Consider the following 17925-nt stretch of genomic DNA (forward strand, 5'->3'; position numbering starts at 1 on the left):
TCTAAGGGAGGAGTTGTAAAGTTTGATGGCCACAGGCCGGAATGACTTCCTATGATGCTCTGTTGCATCTCGGAGGAATGAGTCTCTGGCTGAATGTACTCCTGTGCCCAACCAGTACATTATGTAGTGGATGGGAGACATTGTCCAAGATGGCATGCAACTTGGACAGCATCCTCTTTTCAGACACCACCATCAGAGAGTCCAGTTCCATCCCCACAACATCACTGGCCTTACAAATGAGTTTGTTGATTCTGTTGGTGTCTGCTACCCTCAGCCTGCTGCCCCAGCACACAACAGCAAACATGATAGCACTGGCCACCACAGACTCGTAGAAAATCCTCAGCATCGTCCGGCAGATGTTAAAGGACCTCAGTCTCCTCAGGAAATAGAGACAGCTCTGGCCCTTCTTGTAGACAGCCTCAGTGTTCTTTGACCAGTTCAGTTTATTGTCAATTCATATCCCCAGGTACTTGTAATCCTCCACCATGTCCACACTTACCCCCTGGATGGAAACAGGGGTCACCAGTGCCTTAGTCCTCCTCAGGTCTACCACCAGCTCCTTTGTCTTTTTCACATTAAGCTGCAGATAATTCTGCTCACACCATGTGACAAAGTTTCCTACCGTAGCCCGGTACTCAGCCTCATCTCCCTTGCTGATGCATCCAACTATGGCAGAGTCATCCGAAAACTTCTGAAGATGACAAGACTCTGTGCAGTAGTTGAAGTCCGAGGTGTAAATGGTGAAGAGAAAGGGAGACAAGACAGTCCCCTGTGGAGCCCCAGTGCTGCTGATCACTCTGTCGGACACACAGTGTTGCAAGCACACGTACTGTGGTCTGCCAGTCAGGTAATCAAGAATCCATGACACCAGGGAAGCATCCACCTGCATCGCTGTCAGCTTCTCCCCCAGCAGAGCAGGGTGGATGGTGTTGAACGCACTGGAGAAGTCAAAATACATGACCTTCACAGTGCTCACTGGCTTGTTCGGGTGGGCGTAGACACGGTTCGGCAGGTAGACAGTGGCATCCTCAACTCCTAGTCGGGTCTGGTAGGTGAACTGGAGGGGATCTAAGTGTGGCCTGACCATAGGCCGGAGCAGCTCCAGAGCAAGTCCCTCCGGGGTCTTCATGATGTGGGAGGTCAATGCCATCGGTCTGTAGTCATTGAGGCCATTGGGGCGCGGCGTCTTCAGCACAGGGACGAGGCAGGACGTCTTCCGCAGTACAGGAACCCTCCGGAGCCTCAGGCTCAGGTTGAAGACATGGCGAAGTACTCCACATAGCTGAGGGGCACAGGCTTTGAGCACCCTGGTACGGACACCACCCGGTCCTGCAGCCTTGCTTGGGTTGAGACTTTTCAGCTGTCTTCTCACCTGTAGAGCTGTGAAGCCCACCATGGTGGTTTTGTGTGGGGAAGGGGTATAGTCATGAGAGCAGGGTGGGGGACTGTGAGGAGGGGTAGGAGGGGAGAGTGGAATATGTGTTGGTTGGGGCCCATCGGTTGCTGTGCAAATGCCACCTGATTCAGCTTCAAACATCAATCATCAGCCAGCACACAATGTACGTTTTACAAATTACACTTTATAAATCTCACTAGGATTATGAGATTAATAGAGGTACAATACAAAAGGGCATGGAAAAAAAAAAGGCGCCAGACCTATCAAAGTTCAATTTTTCCGTGCACACACAGTTGGAGCTGGAGACCTTCTTTCTTCCCCCTGCGATCTGCTCCGACCCCCTCGACTCACAGCTCGGGACTACCCAAAGTGATGGACCAGAGCACTCCTAGCACGCCCGTCATCCTCCCAGTCTCTCCTCCAACTCCCCGCCTTCCTCCCGGTCTCCCCTCCAACTCCCCGTCATCCTCCCGGTCTCTCCTCCAACTCCCCGTCATCCTCCCGGTCTCTCCTCCAACTCCCGGTCTCTCCTCCAACTCCCCGCCGTCCTCCCGGTCTCCCCTCCAGCTCCCCGCCGTCCTCCCGGTCTCCCCTCCAGCTCCCCGCCGTCCTCCTGGTCTCTCCTCCAGCTCCCCGTCCTCCTCCCGGTCTCTCCTCCAACTCCCCGTCGTCCTCCCGGTCTCTCCTCCAACTCCCCGTCGTCCTCCCGGTCTCTCCTCCAACTCTCCATCGAAATCCCCGTTTCCCAGCCCTATGAGACAGCATATCACCCCGAGAAAGAATAACATGGAGACCCATTGGTTCATTCGCTCTGTTATCAATAATATCACCCAAGCAAACCGCTAGCCAGATAACTTTCTCAGCATTTAACATCACAAAGAAGCCACTTTAATTAAAATACACAGTAACATAAAAGATTAACATAACAAAGAAGCAATTTTGATGAACATACGCAGTAACATACAAGAAGAAACCCCTTACAATTAGAAGGTAGTTGTTTCAAAGCTGCATCTTGTGGAGTCACGTAGAGGTGAAACAGCAAATCAACAACAATGCAAAGAAAAAATGTGCGACTCGTTATCACGTTCTTTGAGGAAATAGCAGGCAGGATAGATAAAGGAAAGTCAATGGGCTTTGTGTACTCGAATTTTCAGAAGGTCTTTGACAAGGTGCCACACATGAGGCTGCTAAACAAGATAAGAGCTCATGGTATTACAGTAAAGATGCTAACACGGACAGAAGCCTGACTGGCAGGAGAGAAAGAGTGGGAATAAAGAGGGCCTTCATTGGTTGGTGTTCAGCGGGAGTCAGTGTTGGGTCCACTACTTAACATATTATATGCTAATGGTCTGTATGATAGAATTGATGATTTTTGGCTAAGTTTGCAGATGATACAAATCTGCAGAAGGACTTGGACAGATTAGGAGAATGGACAAAAAAGTTGCCAATGGAATACAGTGCCGTGCATGGTCATGCACTTTTGTAGAAGGAATAAAGGCATCGACTATGTTCTAAATGGAGAATGAATTCAGAAATCAGAGGAGCAAAGGGTCTTGCAAGATTGCCTAAAGGTTAACTTGCAGGTTGAATCAGTAGTACGAAAGGCAAATATAATACTAGCATTCATTTTGAGAGGACAAGAATATAAAAGTAAGGATATAATGCTGAGGCTTTAAGCATTGTTTGGAGTATTGTAAGCTGCTTTGGGTCCCAGATCCAAGACACGATGTGTTGACATTGGAGAGAATTCAGAAGCGGTTCATGCAAATGATCTCAGAAATAAAAGAGTTAACACATGAGGTGCATCTGATGGCCCTGGGCCTGTATTCACTGGAGTTTAGAAGAATAAGGAGGGATCTCATTGAAACATACTGAATATTGAAAGGCTTGGACAGATTGGATGCGGAGAAGATGTTTCTAATAATGGAAGAGCCTAGGACCAGAGGTAACAGCCTCAGACTACAAGGATGTTCCTTTAGAACAGAGATAAGGAGGAGTTTCTTTAGCCAGAGGGGGGTGAATCTGTGGAATTTATTGCCACAGACTGTGGTGGAGGCCAAATGATCGGGTGTATTTAAAGCCAAGGTTGATAGGTTGGTTCTTGATTAGAAGGGTGTCAAAGGTTACTTGGAAAAGGCAGGAATATGGCATTGAGAGGTACAATAAATCAACCATGATGGAATGGCAGAACAAGCTCGATGGGTTGAATGACCCAGTTAGTAGCCATAGTCATACTTTGTTGATCCCAGGGGGAAATTGGTTTTCGTTACAGTTGCTCCATAAATAATAAATAGTAATAGAACCATAAATAGTTAAATAGTAATATGTAAATTATGCCAGTAAATTATGAAATAAGTCCAGGACCAGCCTATCGGTACAGGGTGTCTAATCCTCCAAGGGAGGAGTTGTAAAGTTTAATGGCCACAGGCAGGAATGACTTCCTATGACGCTCTGTGTTGCATCTCGGTGGAATGAGTCTCTGGCTGAATGTACTTCTGTGCCCACCCAGTACATTATGTAGTGGATGGGAGACATTGACCAAGATGGCATGCAACTTAGACAGCATCCTCTTTTCAGACACCACCGTGAGAGAGTCCAGTTCCATCCCCACAACATCACTGGCCTTACGAATAAGTTTGTTGATTCTGTTGGTGTCTGCCACCCTCAGACTGCTGCCCCAGCACACAACAGCAAACATGATAGCACTGGCCACCACAGACTCGTAGAACATCCTCAGCATCGTCCGGCAGATGTTAAAGGACCTCAGTCTCCTCAGGAAATAGAGACGGCTCTGACCCTTCTTGTAGGCAGCCTCAGTGTTCTTTGACCAGTCCAGTTTATTGTCAATACGTATCCCCAGGTATCTGTAATCCTCCACCATGTCCACATTGACCCCCTGGATGGAAACAGGGGTCACCGGTACCTTAGCTCTCCTCAGGTCTATCACCAGCTCCTTAGTCTTTTTCACATTAAGCTGCAGATAATTCTGCTCACACCATGTGACAAAGTTTCCTACAGTAGCCCTGTATTCGACCTCATCTCCCTTGCTGATACATCCAAATATGGCAGAGTCATCCCGAAACTTCTGAAGATGACAAGACACTGTGCAGTAGTTGAAGTCCGAGGTGTAAATGGTGAAGAGAAAGGGAGACAAGACAGTCCCCTGTGGAGCCCCAGTGCTGCTGATCACTCTGTCAGACACACAGTGTTGCAAGCACACGTACTGTGGTCTGTCAGTCAGGTAATCAAGAATCCATGACACCAGGGAAGCATCCACCGCAGTTCTGCTCCTATGTCTTATGGTATAATATTAAAGAGGAAATGGATGCCTTCTGGAAAAGTATAACACAGATACAGGCCCTTTGGCCCATCTAGTCCATGCCAAAACCATTTAATCTGCCTACTCCCAATTACCTGCACCAGGACCATAGCACTCCATATCCCTGCTATCCATGTACCTATCCAAACTTCTCTTTAACATTGAAATCGAAATGGCATGGGCCACTTATACTGGCAGTTTATGCCACAATCTCACACCTCTCTGAGTGAAGATGTTTCCCCTCATGTTCCTCTTAAACTTCTCACCTTTCACCCTTAACCCTTGACCTCTGGTTGTAGTCCCACCCCTCAGTGGAAAATCCTGCTCACATTTACCCTATCTTTACCCCTCATAATTTTGTATTCTTCTATCAAATATCCTCTCATTTTTCTATGTTCTAAGGAATATAGTCCTAACTTATTCAATCTTTCCTTATAAATCAGATCCTCCAGACCCAACAAAATCCTTGTAAATTTTCTCTGCACTTTTGATGGTGTTCTAATTTATTTTGTATTTCAGTTAAGTACGTGGTTTGTTACTCAGTTAAATGGTAGTTTGTCTTTTTTTTATATACCTTTTTCACTATTTCCATGAAACTTTGGCTGATTGGGGCAGATGCTTAATTGGGCCAAAATGCACTGGTCCCACTATGTCCCCATTAACTGTAATAACTCTTTCAGGAAGCCTTAATTTGAAATCATATTTGTTTTCCTTTATTGTCAAATGAAGAATCGGCTGTTAAAATAGCTCAGTGCATTGGAAAGTAAAGATATTAAATACTCACTGGAAAAAAATTATAATCTGCATCTGGTGAGAACCACAGCATATCAGACAAGTGAAAACTGAATTTCTTGAGGAAATGATCATCAGAAACTGGAAAATGATAGCTCAATGGACAATTGTGCATCAAGCACTTGCAGAGAACCAGTCATAGTTGACAGATAGATTCAATTGTTTATAATCTGCAAGTACTTACACTGGATCATAGGGGGCAGGCCCCAAAGCATCTGTAGGATCCAGGAAATGCTTGGCAATCAGAGGCGTCTGAGGTCTTGTGTTGCCCTTTAAAATAGGTAATCAGCATATCTCAGGATGATTATGTTTTGAGACAATTCAAAGTATGAGACACTCATTCTGAAGGATGCAAAGATTCAGTTTGGATCTGCAATACTAGTATCAACATTTTTCCAGTTATTTTTCAAATTAGTTTGGTGATGTGCCCCCTGACTGCATCAGGAACCTTAACCGAAAACTTGCTACTAATTTGAGTAATAAAGTCATTTTTTAATATACAGTATATGATATCATGTCCCATTGAAGTAGAGAAATGCCAAGTTCACCAAAATGTAGAGAAGAAAATGCAAACTATAAGAGAATGGATGCCCTCTAACGTAGCTTAGTCAAATGGTGGAAAAGGATAAAAATGACAAGGACAGCTATAATATTAATCTTGGCAATACATTAATATATTTTAATTCTACTTTTTAAAAAAAATAAAGCAAAAAAGGATAATTTTCCTCCAATCATTCCAGACTGAATTTAAATTGATTCACAAACAAGAGAAAATCTGCAGATGCTGGAAATCCAAGCAACACACACAAAATGCTGAAGGAACTCAGCAGGCCAGGTAGCAACGATGGAAAAGAGTACAGTTGACATTTCAGGCTGAGACCCTCCTGCTGAAGGGTTTTGGCCCGAAACATTGACTGCACTCTTGACCATAGATGTTGCCTGGCCTGCTGAGTTCCTCCAGCATTTTGTGCGAATTTAAATTGATTTGTGTTACAAGAGATATATTTCAAGAAAAGTATATGCTAGCTGTGCGACACAAGACCATGAACACAATTTTACATATATTTATAAGTTACATAGTTTTTTACCATGAAGTTGAAATAACAAATCAGCAACAATGTGGAATTCATGACAAATGCTTTATGAAAATCAGCTTTTATATAATTACTCTCAACGTCCAAATTGAATATTTAATCAAGTCCCATTAAACAATTCCTAAATAAATTTACTTAAACTATAGTGACCCTTTCATATCAAGCACACCAACTAATCCTATCAGAAATAGTTTAAAAGGTGAAATCTTAATTCTTTTTCTGTAAAAACAATCAGTTTTGTAACTGGTACAAGAAAGAAATGTTCTTACCATATGTGGAACCCAAGCATGTTGGTTTGGACCTAGTTGGAGGGGGGGGGGAGGAGGAGGAGGAGGAGGTGGTGGAGGAAGTGGAGGCTGAGGCATATGAGGAGGTGACCTCAATCCTCTTCGCATTCTGTGTGTTTCACTTCTTAGCATCTCAATTTCTGCTTGCAGGTCACTCATTTTGTTTACGTGTTCACGCTGCATCTCCTGTATCTCCTTTTCCAGGTCTGCAATAAATCAGAAGATACCTTTCACTGTTCAAGATAGTATCTACTCCCGTCAGCAAATTCTCTATAATGCCAACTTGCATTTCTATTGTCCTACTCATATACAAATACTGGATCGCTTTACAAGGGGTTGGATTTATAGTCTGTAAATCACAAAGATGTGACCATTTGTTAGTATCTTTGTATTTATTAAAATGAAAATAATATCCACAAGCATCTCTTCACTTTGGATATCCAATATTAATATTAACATTTTTCAGTTAACTTTAAGCCTGGTTTGATGATTGTTCCCTTTAATGGAATAATGAACCTTAACACCAAACTAATACCATGAGCACCAGTTTGTTTTTTTAAGGCACATGCTGCCATCTGTGGAGAAAAAAGAGCAAGTCAACAACAATGCAACAAAGAAAATGCAAATTATTGAGAATGAATGCATTTTAAAATTGTTTGTCTAATGGTGGATAAAGACATAAATTACTTGCAATGATAAACGTTACAATGATTGTTGACTTCAGGAAGGGAATATTGGCAGAACACACAATAGTCCTCACAAGGGACCAGCAGTGGAAAGGATGAGCGGCTTCATGTTCTTGGGTGTCAACATGTCGAAGGATTTATCCTGGGCCCAACACATTGATGCTATCACAAGGAAGGCATGCCAGCAGCTACTTCGTAGGAGTTTGAGAAGATTGGATATGGCACTGAAAACTCGAGCAAATTTCAACAGATGCACGGTGGAGAGAATTCTAGACAGTTGCATCACTGTCTGGTATGGAGTCGGAACTGCAAAGAATTGGAAAAAGCTGCAGAAGGTTGCAATCTCAGTGAGCTCCTCTATGTTCAAGTTCAGGATTACTGTCATTCAATCATACACATGTATATCGCCAAATTAAACGACGTTTCTCCAGGCAAGGAACTCAACACAGTACTTATAACTCACACACAACACATGAAGTAATATTACTACAAAGGAATTAACAAGTAATAAAATATATTCCAGAAAACTTACACTTAGCATAAGGTGCATTTGCAACAATAGTCAAAAAGTACAGTATAACACTACTGCATAAGTGATCAGACCTAGGTGGTAACAAATAGTCTCAGAGCCTGAGTGAAGAAACTGTTTACCATCCAAACAGTCCTTGTCCTAATGCTATCTTCCTCACCATTGAGGACATCTTTAAAAGAAAATGCCTCAGGAAGATGAACAACCCTCACCATTATTATTACTACCATTAGGGAGGAGATAAAGGATCCTGCGGGCAGACAAATTCTCCCCCTCTACCATCAGATTTCTGAATGGTCTGTGAAGCCATAAACATTACCTTACTATTTTGCCCTCTTTCTGTACCATTTCTTTATTTTTTATATACTCTTATTGCAACTTACAGTAATTTTATGCATTACACTGTAATGCTGCCACAAAACAACAAATTTCATGACATATGATTGTGATAATAAACTTGATTCTGATAAATTCTGTCTATACCAACAATACAAAATGTTTTGAAGAAACTCAAAAATACGAAAGTCATGCATTGACTGATCAATCAGAAAGAATATAGCTTTAAACATTTTTTAGAAATTAAGCACGCTGTCACAATACAGGATTCAGATGAAATGGAATGTGTGAGGCGTTAAGAAATTTTGTTTCAGATCAATTACAATTAAATTATTGACACATTTTACAGATAAGTATTACAACGTATACACATCCTGATTTTGGATTTATCTCTGTTCTCATCACCACATTTGAAAAGCCTATAAAAATGTAATGCTTTCTGCAGGGCTGGTGGAAATATTAACTGTCAAAAGCTAAAGAAAAATATACGCAAACAGGTAAAATGTAATTGTCTACAATGAATAACCATGCAGAGAGTAATTAATTGTATGTGTCTTTTAAAGAACTGCCAAAGGTCTAGTGGGCCAAATAGCCACGTTTTCTGTGAAGTAGTTTTATAATTGTACCCTCACACCAATTATGAATGAACTATGCCTGATTGGTGGCTTCCAATTCTTTGGTGCTTCAACCAACATTCCTTTTAATATTAGAAGAATAATTTAAGATTTGACCTCCTGTGGTAGGCACATAGAAGATTATACCCAGTAGTAATCCTGATGATGTTAAAAAGCCACCGGTAAAGCCATGAATTTCTGTACTTAAGTTTTACATTATACCTTGTGTCAACAAATTCTGGATTATTAGCACATAGAAATGCATTGCCACAAGAAATATTGATTATAATTGTCACAAATAACTTGAAACAAGATGATCAAAGACTGTCTACCTCATGGGAAGATGCTTCTGCAGTGCATGAGCTGCTAGAGTTTTGAAGCATGATTATCATGGAAGGACAAGTGCTCATACATGGACAAATCTTGGAGCATGACCTTTAACTAAGGTGAGTTATGAATTGGAGCAAGCTGTTACATCTCGGTTGTGGAATGCCAAGCAAACTTAGGAAGCAGTATGAGCTGCTAAGCCAATATATATTTAGAGGTGTACAACTACTGCTCCTGCCACAAGCACCGTTGAGTAACTTGGGATCATCAGAACAGAAGAATACCTTCCTGCACTAAATGTGGAAGACTAATTGCTGGAGGAACAATGCACTAAATGTGGAAGACTAATTGCTGGAGGAACAATGCACAGGAATCACACATCTCTTGACATCCATAAGGTCCTGCAGTTTGGGACAACAATGATCTATAGCAACTGGTGATAAATTCACTGTCTTAGCAAGCAACTAACTTCAGATGAGTCACACTAAGATAATTCCAGCCCATTTTCCACAAAATGATTTCGTAAATGACATTAAATTTAAAGATTATAATTTAAAATAATGTCTATTAAGAAGTTAAATGACAGTTAAATATCAGCATCAAATCACATAAAAGGACTATGATTTATACAAACATATATATATATATATATATATATACACACACACACACACACACACTCAGTGGCCTCTTCATTAGGTACGATCTTGTACCTGTTCGTTAATACAAATATCTAATCAGCCAATCACGCGCCAGCAACTCAATGCATAAAGTCATGCAGAATTGATCAAAAGTTTCAGTTGTTGTTCAGCCCAAACACTGGAATGGGGAAGAAAAATGGTCTAAGTGACTTTACCCATGAATGTCTGTTGGTGCCAGATGGGGTGGATCAGGTATCTCAAAAACTACTGATCTCCTGGGATTTTCATGTACAACTGTCTCGAGAGTTTTCAGAGAATGGTGCGAGAAACGAAAATCATCCAGTGAGTGGCATTAATTTATTGAAATGTAATGTGGAGTATGCCCTTTCAGCCCTTTGAGCTGTGCTGCCCAGCAACCCCTAATGTAGTCCTAGCCTAAACATGGGACAATTTACAAAGACCAATTAACTTACCAACATCTATGGACTGTGGGAGGAAACTGGAGTACCTGAAGGAAACCTAACAGTCACGGGGAGAATGTACAAACTCCTTACGGGCAGTAATGGGAATTGAACCTGGGTCACTGGTACTGTGGGTGAAAATGCCTTGCTAATAAGAGAGGCCAGAGGAGAATGGCCAGACTGGTTCAAGCAGTCAGGAAGATGATAATAACTCAAATAACCACACGTTACAACAGTGATATTCAGAAGAGCATCTGTGAATGCACAACACATCAAAGCTTGCAGTGAATGGGCAGCAGCAGCCGAAGATCACAAATATACAATCAGTGGCCACTTTATTAGGTAGAGAAGGTGCTTAATAAAGTGGCCACTGATTGTTTATTTCTTATTGTAATTTATAGCTTTTATGTATTGCTGCTGCAAAACAACAAATTTCACAACACATGTCAATGATAATAAGCAACACACACAAAATGCTGGAGGAACTCACTAGGTCAGGCAGCATCAATGGAAGAGAGTAAACAGTTGATGTTTTGTGCTGAAGTTCTTCACCAGTCTGAAACCATAGGCATTCAAGTCTGGTGACCAAGACAGTTACAAGAGGTCCACGTATGATCTCCAGAAAGCCATCTTAAGGGTGAAGTGGCAATTCTGGACTAAATTTGAATGAATGAAAGATGCTCAACAGTTGTGGCAGGGCTTGAAGTCTATCACCTCGTAATAAAGTAAAACCAAGCGGCATTGGCAACAACTGGGCTTCACTTCCAGATTACCTAAATGTCCTTTATGCTCACTTTGACTGTCAAAACATGGAGGAACCAACATGAGCCTCTCACAGCCCCCAGTGATTCCGCGATTTCAGTCTCTGAGGCCAAAGTGCGAGCATCCTTCAGGATGGTGAACTTATGGAAAGCATCCGGCCCAGATGGGATTCCTAGCCAAGTACTAAAGACCTGTGCAGATCAACTGGCTGGTGTGTTCAATGATAACTTTAACTTCTCGCTTTGGCAGTCTGAGGTGTCCACCTGCTTCAAGCAGACTTCAATAACATCGGTGCCTAAGAAGAGTCGGGCAATCTGCCTCAATGACCATCATCCAGTAGCACTACAGTGATGAGGTGCTTTGAGAGGTTGATGCAAGATATTAATTCCTACCTGAGAAGTGACTTGGATCTGCTCCAATTTGCCTACTGGCACAACAGGAAAACAGCAGATACCATCTCATTGGCTCTTCAATCAACCCTGGAACATCTGGTCAGCAAAGAAATCATCAGCATCCTCTTTATCGACTACAGCTCAGCATTCAATACTGCCATCCCCTCAAATCTAATCAATTTGCTTCAAGACCTTGGCCTCAATATCTCCTTGTGCAATTGGATCCACAATTTCCTCACCTGCAGACCCCAGTCAGCTCAGATTAGTGACAACATCCCCTCCATAATCTCCATCAGCACAGGTGCACCACAAGGATAGCTGCTTAGCCCCCTGCTCTACTCACTTTACACTAATGACTGTGTGGCCAAGTACAGTTCCAATGCTATATTCAAGTTTGCTGATGACACTACTATCGTAGGCTGAATCAAAGCTGATGACAAATCAGCATGGAGGAGGGTGATTGAAAATCTGCCTGAGTGGTGCCCAAACAACAACCTCTTACCCAATGTCAGCAAGACCAAGGAGCTCATTACTGACTTCAGGAGGAGGAAACCAGAGGCCCTTGAGGAACGGGGGGATCAGAGGTGGAGAGTGTCAACCACTTTAAATTCCTCTGTGTTAGCATTGCAGAGGACCTGTCCTGGGCCCATCTCCTAAGTACAAATACGGAGAAAACACGGCAGCACCTCTACTTCCTTCAGAGTTTGCGAAGATTCAGCATGACATCTAAAACTTTGACAAGCTTCTATAGATGTGTGGTGGACAGTATACTGACTGGCTGCATCACAGCCTGGTATGAAAACCCCAATGCCCTTGAACCGAAAATCCTACAAAAGGTAGGTGATACAGCCCAGTTTAGCACAAAATGCCCTCCCCATCACTGAGCACATCTACATGGACCATTGTTGCAGGAAAACAGCATCCATCATTAGCGACCCTCACTTCCCGGGTCATGCTCACTTTTCACTGCTGCCATCACAAAGGTGGTACAGGAGCCTCAGGACTCACACTACCAGGGTCAAGAACAGTTTTTACCCCTTAACCATTGGCTCTTGAACCAAAGGGGATAACTTCACTGAAATGTTCCCACAACCTATGGTCTCACTTTCAAAGACTCTTCGTCACATGCTCTCGATATTCATTGCTTATTTATTATTATTTATTTTTGTGTTTCCACCGTCTGTTGTCTTTTGCACACTGGTTATATACCATGTTGCTGCAGTTTTTCCATTGACTCAATTATGGTTATTGGATTTACTGAGTATGCCCAAAAGAAAATTAATCTCAGGGTTGTCTCTGGTGACAGACATGTACTTTGATAATATTTTTTTGAACTTTGAAATTAAATGATTATATAAATCTCTGTATGCTGGCTTGAATATGATAGCTTCTCTATTCCAGAGATGGAAAATCTCAAACCAAGATGACATCAAACAATATGTCACTCATGCTTAGTGAGTGAAGAAGTAGTTTTAAATAAATGTGATTAGGGAAATGGTTGCATGGTTCTGTAGTGAGAACTATGTTTATAAAAAGATCAACCCTTTCTCAATACATGTTCCTTAGTTTTTATTTTCAAAAATACTGAATATTAAGTTATCAACAACAAACAACTTTTTCTATTCCGAAATATTTTATTTAATATTTGTAAAAAAATACAATTAACAAGAGATAGGATTTCAACAAACTTCACTAACAGAAATGTTAGGACGGATATATTTCTTATTTCCTCAAAGTAGATGTATTTTCATGCTTTAGGACTGAAAAATACAGCAGCTTTAGAATGTTTTAATTAGCTACAATTTAAGGCACAGCACATGCATAAATTAGCAAGAAGAAACAATGGCATCCACATCAAAGAAGAGGTAGACCAATCAATTAATGGTCTAGCTTTGTTACATCACAACTGAGCTTAACTGGAAGGAATCTGTTCTTTGAAGGACACAGATGCAACTATATTTCAATAATGCAAAATTGTTATTCAAAAATCTATTGAGATGCTTACAGTATATAGAGCAAATTTCATTAAAAATAATTGAATAGATATACATACATAAATTTACTTAAAACACATTTTAAATTGAGTATAGCTCATTCTGGTATTTTGACATCATCATAATTAAAATTCTTTTGACGAAGAATGCTGGCCATTCAAAAATACTTTGACATTTCTTCAACTAACATTTATACAATTTATACCCTCAGAGGAACAGCAATAGATCTCTGCTTTGCTATTTATTCTGTTCTCCATAATTAAAAACACATCTTGCATTTATTTTTCTTCTTTTGGTTCACGTTTATTCATCCTTCAGCATGTCAGCTTTCACTGATGTGACTTTAACACAACCACATGGAGTCTTTTTTTAAAAATCCCATTTGTTTCAGGTGAAACAACAGTTCATGCATATATATTATAATTCCTGTCAAGGTGCAGTCTCCTCTACAGAGAATCAGTTAGAAGGAAATTAGGAAAATTGTTCTCTAGTTAACCTTGACAGTATGGAACCTGTTGGACATCCTTTCCTATTTCCACTACAACCTCTCCGTTTGTGTTACAACCTAGTTCTAAATAAAGTTCAGGAATAGTTTCTCCTGTTGCAATTAGGAATTCTATAGTCTTCCAGGTCTGAACATAGATACTAATAAATTCAGATATTAATTTTATCTTCTGTTTTTTCTTAATAAATGGTGGTGTAACAAAGCTATTTTACCACTCAAAAGTAATGCATCAATAAATGTAAATTACAAGGTTGATCGTATGGTCAGATTCAGGAGCTATCTCCCTTGTCCTTGTTGTCCAACAGTCCTTTAACCTTCATCACCCTGACTACTCTGAATTCACCAAGTTATTCCAGTATGAGCCTTGCAGCCAGGAAGATGTTAATTTCATAATTATAGGAGAGAGAATTTAGAGTCATAGAGCACTCCAGCACAGAAACAGGGCCTTTGGCTCATCTAGTCCTTGCTGAACTGTCACTCTGCCTAGCCCCGTCAGCCTCCATAGCCTTCCATCCATGTACTTATCCAAATCTCTCTTAAATGTTGCAAATGAATCCACATCCACCACCTCCACCGGCAGCTCGTTCCACATTTGCTTCACCTTGAGTGAAGTTCCCCTTCGGGTTCCCCTAAAATATATCATCTTTCACCTTAACCTATGACCTCTCGTTCTAACCTCACCCAACCTCGGTGGGGAAAAGCCTGTTTGCATTTACCCCTGTCTATTCCTTCATAATTTTAAATACCTCTGTCAATTCTTTCCCCGTTCTTCTCTGCTCCAAGGAAAAAAGGTGGAGGTGGCATGGTAGCACAACAGTTCACTGTTTCAGTGTCCGTGACCTGGGTTCAATTCCCACCAATGTCTGTAAAGAGTTTGTATGTTCTTCCCACAACCACATGGGTTTCCTCCAGGTGCTTATGTTTCCTCCCATATTCCAAAGGCATATGGGTTTGAAAGTTAATTGGTCACATTGTGTAATTTGGCAGCTCAGGCTCATTGGGCCGGAACAGCCAGCTACCAAGCTGTAACGTTAAGTACAAATAAAACAAAATTTTTTAAAAGTCCGAACATATTTAACCTTTCCCTATAACTCAGGCACTCAAGTCCCAGCAACATCTTTATAATTTTTCTCTGTACTTTTTCAAAACTTAAAAGCTTCTTCCTCAGTTCTATATCAAGCTCATCTTAGTTTAATGAAAATTGCAAATTTACTAAGTATTTTATCAATAATTGCTTACTTAGATCAGAAATCCTCTAAATAGTAGGATGATCTCCATAGTTACTCAAGTACATTATGTTAAATTACTCATGTAGTATGCGTGAGCCCCGTTTCTGACAGCCAAGGACCTACCATCAACAGGCTTCCTCCTTTCTCTTTGAAATTTAAGTTTTAGTATTTCATCTTCCAGGAGCTGGTTCTCAAGTTCCACAGCCAGGAGCTCAGCATCCAGTGACTTATGAGGTGACTCATGTTCTGTATTCAAGAACATAATAGATCCTGTTAGGCAGGACAAACATCATTTCAACTGCAACATTCAATATTCCAAAAACAAGTTGGATTCTAAAAATTTGACAAATTTTACAGACTTTTCTTTCGCTCTTTTGGTTGTCGAATGGACTTCTCCAGAAGTTGAGCCTCTGCCTGAAGGCCATTCATCTGGGCAAGTATAGCAGGATCATTTCCACCATTCTGAAGGTACAGTAGTTTCAGTGCACTGAAAGAAGAAACTATGATTCAGAAATCTAGTTTTTATCTGAATGTAAAAATTTGTTGAATCTCCAGTTTTAACTTTCCACTATGACATCTGCATTGGACCAAAGTGGTTCTCAGAAATGTCAGACTGTAGATAGCTTGCACCAAGAAAAAGCTTGGAATTCTTTCATCCAAATCCTTCATTTCTCACTTGAACAAACATCATTTAATATGGAAACATTCAGAAAGTACTTTGGTTGCTGATGCCTTGAAGCAAAGTAAACAGGAGAATACATTGGATGAGACAAGGTTCTAGGTGCATCAAATTTGATTGTTTACAACATAACATTCAAGACTTCAGTCAACAGAAGGAGACAGAATTTTCTGTCCAATTTGAATGGATCTAGGGTAGAGGAGTTTGGGAATGTGACAGCCATTCATTAGTTCCTCACCAACAGCCATTATATCTGGGAATTTCCACTGGAATTGATATGAATGATGAATAAAAAAGTGGAGACTGTATATTAAAATGAGCAAAAGACACCAAATATGAAATCTTGTCATTATTGCTTTAACAAAATTTGACAGGATGGCAGCAAACTGTTTGAACCATTGCTACTGTGAGAGATGGTATTTTGACAACCTCTCTTTGCCTTACAGAAGTTCAACTTTGCTATATATGGAAGACAAGTGATACCATTCTTTAACAAGGTACTTTGTGCAATTACTATCAGTGCTCTTAGCATTATTACTAATCACTTAAATTACTTAACTCACATTCCCAATATAGCCGATAGATGTTGTGTACAACAGTTCTTTAGATCATCGATTTGGACCAAATATAGTCTCATCAGTTCAGCTAATGACAATGATACTTCCTCCTCCTCTTACTGCAGAAGCTGTCTACAATATTCTGGCACCAATATTCACTGACACTACCCATTATACTTGTGACTGCTGTAGACATGGTATGAATGCTCAGTTCTTCATTGGCTGCCTAGGCCATGTCCTTGTCAAATATTAATGACTGGATGTACAATCTTTATAATATTTTCTTCATTATATCTTGTCAGATAGGCTTAGCCTACTTGTTTCAAAGAAAAGTCTTGATTTTGATAATTGCATTGGTCCATATTGTTGTTCCTTTCCGCACCTTGTGGCGCATTGGATTGCAACCTTGCCGGTTTTTTTGAGCATTTTTTTGTCTGTTTTTTTATGAGGCTGAGTTGCTAGCTCGACGCACAACCCAGCACAGATGGAAAGCATGCACGAGCCAGCCGGATTTGAACCCGGGACCACTTGCCTCGAAGTCCAGTGTGAATGCCACTATACCACAGGCCAGCTTATTGGCCCATGTTCATCAATCTAAGCTGTCCTTCGCCAGTGAAGAAAAGTTCTTGATACAGTACAGAACTAAACAAACCAAAGTTCTTATGTATGAGTTTTCCACAGATGTACTGGTACTTAGAATTTTAATTTTTCCATTTAACTATTTGTGTCAAGGAAATTAAACCCACAGATAGTAAATCAAGAGTTCATCAAATACTCAACAGGACTCAGGAACCTTAAGATTATTTTTAACATTGGCTTCCTTTTCAAGGCAACAGAAGGCTGATAAGAGAAATGCTGATGAGATGGTGTATGTGGAAGCTGGAAATACAACAGCACTTCTATTTCCTCAGAAGGCTAAGAAAAACTGATAAAAAGTGGGCCCATTGACCTACTCTGATTTTCGCAGATACACAATAGAACGATTCCTATTCAGATACATTACAGCTTGGTATGGCAACTGCTGTACCAAAGTCTTTAAGAAATTGCAGAGCTTTGTCCAGCATGGAAAAACAGCCTCCCCCTCCATTGACTCAATATACCCTTCCCTTTCCCCCAGGACGGTAGCCAAAGGAATCAATGACCCTCACACCTGGTCACTATCTCTTTCTCCCTTTCCATTGGGCAGATGACACAAAAGTTTGAAAAAAATCAAGCTTAAGGATAGTTTGCATGCTGCTATCATAAAGTGCCCAGAGCTGAACACAATACTCCAAATACGGTGTTCTGGAGCTGCAACATTACCTCATTGCTCTTGAACTCAATCC

General features: G+C 40.9%; 1 protein-coding gene across 1 annotated transcript in view; it reads right to left on the bottom strand.

Moving 5' to 3' along the window:
• The window catches only part of ccdc17 (coiled-coil domain containing 17), a 104208-nt gene that overhangs the window by 40064 nt on the left and 46219 nt on the right, over positions 1 to 17925 (bottom strand). Inside the window, exons 8-11 of the mRNA XM_072274544.1 lie at positions 15724 to 15851; positions 15488 to 15610; positions 6871 to 7094; positions 5692 to 5777 (exon numbers count right to left, since the gene is read on the bottom strand). Coding sequence (XP_072130645.1) covers positions 5692 to 5777; positions 6871 to 7094; positions 15488 to 15610; positions 15724 to 15851 — 561 coding nt within the window. The remainder of the gene's footprint in view (positions 1 to 5691; positions 5778 to 6870; positions 7095 to 15487; positions 15611 to 15723; positions 15852 to 17925) is intronic.

Source organism: Mobula birostris, chromosome 12 (assembly GCF_030028105.1).
Source record: "Mobula birostris isolate sMobBir1 chromosome 12, sMobBir1.hap1, whole genome shotgun sequence".
Taxonomy (NCBI): domain Eukaryota; kingdom Metazoa; phylum Chordata; class Chondrichthyes; order Myliobatiformes; family Myliobatidae; genus Mobula; species Mobula birostris.